The 7,132-nt window shown below is 44.1% G+C and overlaps 1 protein-coding gene and 1 pseudogene across 1 annotated transcript; both read right to left on the bottom strand.

Moving 5' to 3' along the window:
- Nucleotides 1-502: 502 nt before the first annotated feature.
- On the bottom strand, nt 503-1,309 carry LOC127302378 (uncharacterized). Its single transcript, XM_051332822.2, has one exon. It carries the CDS (start codon nt 1,219-1,221, stop codon nt 664-666), a length of 558 nt encoding a protein of 185 aa, XP_051188782.1. The 5' UTR covers nt 1,222-1,309; the 3' UTR covers nt 503-663.
- A 2,706-nt stretch (nt 1,310-4,015) lies between these two features.
- On the bottom strand, nt 4,016-4,854 carry LOC127298302 (uncharacterized; annotated as a pseudogene).
- Between the last annotated feature and the right edge of the window lie 2,278 nt (nt 4,855-7,132).

Below are 7,132 nucleotides of genomic sequence, written 5' to 3'. Positions count from 1 at the left end.
AACTAATGAGCAATATTTATTCCTAACTTGATGATGATTTTCATTAAACCATTCGGGTGAATAGACTCTACTAATTGTACCTAGCTTCGCCCCCGATAGTAATATTGGATGTACACTAATCTATATTGTATAACTCTCCACTATAAACAGCATTACCCAGTGACCGAGTCTCATACTATAGCTAATTTGCACTACTACCAGAAGATTGAAAGTACTACCACATACAACCAATCCTTGTGCGATTTTGTACGACAATTCATCCCACGAGGGGTGGGTGCTGGAATGCAGAGGATGTGAGACCTTTCACAATGAGTATTTCTTAGCGTTGTATTTCAGTTAGTTTGCTGATGTGGTAAATTACCAAGTGTTTTGTATGTTACACTTAGTAAATAATAACTGTATTTACCATGTGATCGACGAATACAATCGGGATGCATGGAGACTGGGTGGAAAACCCGATTCCAATAGTGGAGATGGTTCTGAAATCCGCAGGACTTAGATCGATGAGAAAATTAGAAAAGTTCTAAAAGGATCATTTGTGTGCTCAATATCAATTCCTACTCGTATTGATTTCTCCAAAATTTCCTAATTAATTAGCGGGTGCTTCAACAAAGAAGCAACACCCTAGGCCGTTGCAAGGATGCTGACACATGAATGTAGACACTAAAAGCCCTTGCTCAACTGCTTCCGGAATCTCCTGATGAACATATCGGCAGCCTGGTCAATCTCCTCCTCCATGTTGAACTCCAAACCCTCTACCTCTCGGTTGATCCTGATAACATCCATGACCGATGGCTCGTCGTCATCATCATGGCACGCATCGAGTAGCACATCACCATCATCTTCGTCGTTGGACTCTTCGGTGTAGGAGTTGTCATCATCGCTGAAGATGGGGTGCAGTGTCCAGTCAGGGCAGCCACCATGAGCAGTTTCCTGACCGAACAGAGCCAATTGATGAGAGAGATCGGAAGCCATGTCATCTTCATGGATGACGGCCGGTCTCCTCTCGACCTTGTGCAGCATGAGTGCCTTGCGACAGTCCATTCTCTCCCGGTCAAGCACAACGAGCGCGTGGATCTTGTGAGAGATCACCGCGACCGAGGTCATCCTGCGGCGCTGGAGCGCAGCGAGGACGAGGAGCCTGCCTGCGAGCACGCCCGTCTTGCTCTTGCACATTGCCGCGGCCTTCTTCAGGAGCTGTGGAGCCTTGGAGATCTTCATCTTTGATGCTGGGAGGGTTGCCAAGCAGCTGCCTCAGGTTTGAAATTGGGATCGGATCCAGAGACGAGAGAAGTTGGTTTTTTGTTTCTGAGGCATGGAACTTGTCCGGAGGCTCCAAGGGTGTATTTATAGTCAGAAGGTGAGCACGCAATTAACCGTGAAGTACCTTTGTTCATGTCATGTCGTGATCAAACTTTTGGTCTCCAGCGCAAGAAAGCACGGGAAAGTACCATTGGAGAAAAAATTGGCATGTGGAGTGAGCACTATAAGTCAATACAAGCAAAAGAGATAAATATAATAGCAGGTCACAAAGGGTCCTTCCGCAGGGACTGATATATAGGCTATTTGGGTCCCAAATTTCCACTATCTAAAGCTGACGAATGATTAAAATTTGATTTGCCCAAAAGCTCGCTAGCAGCCAATACACGAGCAGCTTCTCTTTGCGGTCTCCTGCCGTGTTATTCATGCCCAAAATACAGAAAGTTGCGGTTCTAGCGCGTCCCATGCTTTGTGCTGCCGTGAGATATGCTTAGCGTTGCTTCTCTTCTTGTTCTATGTGCTCTGCTGCTCCATCGATCTTCAACACGCATAAAGCGGTAGAGATATCTGCGACAGATAGATGGGAGTTTTTGGCTTTTTAGTTGTCACAAAAATATTATGGAAACGGAGACTTGAGCATTTAGCCTCCCAATGCACGTGCTTGCCGTGCTCTCACGCAGCCATCAAGTCTCATGCATGGTGTGTACATTGTTTTTCGGATTTTAGCAGTATGCATATATATTTTTATGTTGTGTCGTACGTGCATCGTGTTGTGAAGTGTATATGTGGATTGCCTAGCTCTTTCCATCAGTTCGGACTTTTGGTTCAAGTGGCTAGTGCATGAAGCTTAACATGGTATCATAGCCCCAGGTCTAAGTTCAAATCCTGGCTTTCACATGGTTTTCGCAATTAAGCCTAAAAATTGCTGTTGCCCCCCCTCTTTAGCCACCGCTGTTTCGGTGTGCTCTTCTTCTTTCACGTGTTGACTTTCTCTTCTCCCGTCACACGCGAGTGGGGGTGTTGTGAAGTGCATATGTGGATTGCCTAGCCCTTTCCATCAGTTCGGACTTTTGGTTCAAGTGGCTAGTGCATAAAGCTTAACACATCGTTGAGTGTGCTAGAATAATTATGTTTAACAATGTCGTTAGATGTTTTGAATCTAGTTCAGGCTCGGTCCACCATAAAACAGTTTTTCTAACGAATTTCCCTTAAGGTCTTCTTGCTCATGACATTAAGCTGTGGAGTTTAGATATAAGGAACCCACTTTTGGATAGTACCCTTTTTATTCAGAAGGTAAGTGGGGAGGCAAGTGTTTGTGTGACCCCCTCGCGTCAACTCCCCTAGGCAACCGATGGGGCGGGGGACCCTAATCCCCTAGACGAGGCCACTCCGTGCCATACTCCATGATTGAAGTGTAGGTGACCTGGTCAATAAAGGGAACGAAGGAATCAAACATGACCCTATGATTGATGTGGTCAATAGTACAAAACAGCCCTAAGCACACCCGCCATCATACATGGGCCTCACAACAAACATGGTGAAATAAAAAGGCGCGTGTGATATGATGGATAATAGAAATGGGTGATCGTGAGACCGTAGCTACATACGCAATGGTCAATAGTGGATGATAATTGCCTAGACATGCCAGATGGGTCATTATACTAGGCCCGTTCTGATCTGGGCCTCTATGTAAACTGTGGAGCAAGGAAAATTGTGGGTGTGGCCCCGTAAATATACATCACCATGTTACGCTTAGAGAACCTAACTCTATCACTATCTCCCCCTTAAAAATCAATCTACAGGAAGTGTGGCGGTGGCCCTCGAGGTGATGCGAAAGAAGTAGTGTCACGTCCTCCTGAGATGAGATATGACCAGCACTAAGAACACTCTCTCTTCATAGTTATTGAGTTTCAATCGCGTGGATCTCTCTCCCTAGACAATTAATCACCCCAAACTTTAGGCATTGAAGGAGGAGGGCTAGATCTACCTATCTACGAAATAAATTTCAAAAAACCCCAACCTTTACTTTGTGAATTTGGAAACCCTAGATCTTCTTAATTAGTGGGGATCCTTGTTGTTGAGGGCATCTAGAGCCTACATGTTGTTGTGACTAGTTTTTGATGTCGTTGGGAGCCTCCATGACCTTTGTGAAGTTGTGCCCCAACCTTGTGTGAAGGTTAGCCGTCTTGAGTGGCATTGCTTAGTGGAGAGGTGAGTACGCCTTTGTGGTGTGCTCACGAGAAATAAGGTGATGCCTATGTGGCGGTTGGCACATTTGTGTTGCGTCAATGTAGACGTACTTCCCTTGGAAAGGAACTACGGTAAACATATCTCGTCTCGTCTTCGTTTGCTCCCTGGTTGTACCACTACCTTTTTCGCACGCTATTTTACTTTTTGTTTTTATTTTCTTATTTGCATCACATCATAGAATCATCGCTTATTTTAAGTTACACCATTACTTTCCTAGTTCCAGTGTTCCACTATTAAATTTAAAAAACCGAAAAACTTGTAGCGTCTATTCAACCCCTTCTTGACGCTCACGTTACCCTTTCATAGTGACTACATCTTTACATTGTGTCCCATAAGAAAACTGTTGGTAAAGTAAAAAAACACCGAGTGTATTATGTTTATGCCGAGTGTTTGTATGTTACACAGTCGGAGGGCAGTATGCAAAAAAAAAAACTGATACCAATAGTGGATATGGATCTTAAATCAGCAGGTCTTAGATCTTGACAAAACTGTTCAAATAAAGGACTAAAAGGATCATTTGTGCTCGATATCAATTCACACTCACATTGATTTCTCCAAAAATTTCTAATCTGTCGGTGCCTAAAAAAGACGACAACACCTAGGCCGTTGCAAGGATGGGATACATGCATGCGGAAAACTAGACCCACTAAAAGGTCTTGCTCAACCGCTCCCGGAACCTCCTAATGAACATATCGGCAGCCTGGTCAATCTCCTCCTCCATGTTGAACTCTAACCCGTCTACCTCTCGGTTGATCCTGATTACATCCATGACTGATGGCTCGTCCTCATCATGGCAAGCATCGAGTAGCACATCACCATCATCTTCGTCGTCGCACTCGTCTGTATAGCAATTTTCATCGTCCCTGAATATGGGATGCAGTGTCCAGTCAGGTCAACCAGCATGACCACTTTCCTGGTCGAACAGAGCCAATTGATGTGAGAGATCGGCGGCCATGTCCACACCATGGACGACGGGCTGTCTATTCTCGACCTTGCACATCACGAGAGCCCCCGGGCCATCCACTCTTTGTCGGTCGGCTACAACGAGGGCGTGGATCTTGTGAGAGATGACGGCAACCGCGGCCATCCTACGGCTCTGGAGCGAGGCGAGCAGGAGGAGCCTGGCCGCGAGCATGGCGGTCTTGCTCTTGCACATCGCCGCAGCCTTCTTTATGAGCATGGGGGCCTTGGCGATCTTCATCTTTGCTTCAGAGAGGTGGCACACCAGCCTATGTATGGCAACAACTAAGGAGCTGTGATGCCTCAAGCTTAAAAAGGGTAGGTCACTGGAGATGAGAGAAACTGGTTTTGGTTTCTGGGGAATGGAACTTGTCTTAGCCTCCAATGTTGTATTTATAGTCAGAAGTTAAGCGTGCAATTGACAGTGAAGTATATTTTCTCATGTCATGTCGTGATGAAGCTTTTAATAGCGTAATAAAGCATATGCGAAAGAAGTGTTGGAGAAAAAAATAGGCATGTGGAGTTAGCACTGCCTCAGGGAGGCGATTGGCTCTTTGAGGTCCCAAATTGCCACTGTCTAAAGCTGAGGATGACTTAATCAAATGCGTTGCTCGAAAGGTAGCTAGCAACTAGACTGGGCAGCTTTTTTTGGCGGTCTCCCGCCTTGTAACTCATGCCCAAAATACCAGAAGTTGCTGCTAGCGCGTCCCCGGCTTTCTGTTTCCGTGAGATCTGCTTAGCTTTGCTTCTCCTCTAAGCGCTTTGCTGCTCGATCGATCGTCACCATTTGTAAAGCTGAAGACATCTCCTTGATAGATCGATGAAAGCTATCATTATTTTTCATATCGTCCCAACAACTTTATGGAGTCTAAGATTTTTGTATTTAGCCTCGCAATGCACGTGCTTCCGCATCAAGTCTCATGCTTGGTGCATATCATTGTTCGGCAATCTGTGGGACGATTTATTTGTTGTTGTTATTGTTTCGAATGCCGTGAAGTTCGTTGAATGGAATGAGCTTCTAGGGAAAATATATTTCTTAGTAAGTCTTTTTAGCTTTTCATAATGCACGCTTGTACCTTCGCAACTTGATTTTAAGGGCACAACAACTCTCTTTTCGTTTTTAATGGATTTTGGTGGTTTGAATAAAATGTAGAGACAGACTGAACATTTACAAATAAAATTAAAGAAAAGTCCTCACCGACAGTTCACACACCCAATCTTCTTCTTGATCAAACAGTGCCAACTGATCAGAGAAATCAAATGATCATGGCCATGGATCGCTGGCTGTCTTCTCATGAGAACCTGGCAGTCCACCCACCCTTGTCTTCCCCAAGTCAGCTACCACACCTGGCTCCTGGATCTTGTGTGATATCGCAGTGTAAGTTCTCACATTAATAAGCTGTGCAGATAAACTAGGGCCTATCCTGTTGAAAGTTGAAACGGAACACACGGAAATATGCCATCCGTTCAGATCAGCTTAATTGTCAAAGCCAGTATGGGAGTTATCATGCATGAAGTTATTGCCAGTTGAGTTGGGATATCAGTTTAATATCCAAGTTTGTTTTCACAGAGACTGATGCACCACCACCACCATGGGCTATGTCCAGAAATGAACACCATGCAAGAATTGGCTACAGAAAAACCACCACTTGAGCATCATCCCTTCAACAAAATACTCTGCATGACTAGGAAGCGATGTTATGAAACCGCGCCCCACAGAAGAAAAAAATAGCAAAATACTATGCTCTGAAAATACATTTCGAGGTTAGCATCGTTTCTGCCATCAAAAAGCGAGTTCCACATAAGAGACCCCAATGCCACACTGCCGTTGCCATCCTTCGAGTGCTCCTCCTGATGCTGCCTGGTCAGCAGCAGCAGATTGCCCTAATTTCCAAATTCTTCCTGTGCTACCAGGGCTGCAGGAGCAGCATGCCGCCAATAATCTGAACTACATTCTACGCCAACAAATGCAGCACAACCAATACATAATATCCACAGCAATGTTAATTTGGCTCTGATCTACCTATCTCCTATAGTGGTAACAACAACCGAATTATGCATATTAACTTATTGCCATAAATAACTATATCAAATGTTGTGTGTTAAGAAGATAAGCCATTAAAACTTTCAAATGTTATCCAACTCGTCAAACAATCCAGATTTTAGGAAACTTGTCCAATCCTTCGCACTCGCAGCATCTAGAAGAAAGCAAAATACCACTGAAACCCGCTCTGATTAAGTCACCAGCATATGAGCAAATAACAATTAGGCAGGTGCAATTCATTCTTCATTCTACAATCAAACTAAGGTTCAAGATAATCAGATCTGAACTAAATTCGAATTCAATAAACACACACAAAAAAAGAAATGGGAAATCATGGAAAATAAGAAGCAATCCGGTGTCAACATCTCCCTGCCTGATACTACATGGAAAATAGTAAAACACACAAACACACACACACAGCATTGTTGAAACGCATAAAGCAGATTAAAAAAACCATAAAAAACTAATTAAAATAAAAAAGTCAGATCGACTTAATGGCACATTTATGCATCTTGGCCACCGAAATGTAACACCTGATACCTGCAAAGGAAAAAATAGCAGCAGCCGACGTTTGTTCTGATAATATGAAAAAAAAACTTTGGGAGTTTAGTCTCCCAA

The sequence above is a fragment of the Lolium perenne genome, chromosome 5, assembly GCF_019359855.2.
Source record: "Lolium perenne isolate Kyuss_39 chromosome 5, Kyuss_2.0, whole genome shotgun sequence".
NCBI lineage: Eukaryota > Viridiplantae > Streptophyta > Magnoliopsida > Poales > Poaceae > Lolium > Lolium perenne.
This window is presented reverse-complemented; position numbering and strand designations above follow the sequence as displayed.

What these genes read in the sequence shown, in the direction of transcription:
- LOC127302378 (XM_051332822.2), bottom strand. Translation starts at nt 1,221, where the DNA reads ATGAAGATCTCCAAGGCTCCACAGCTCCTGAAGAAGGCCGCGGCAATG.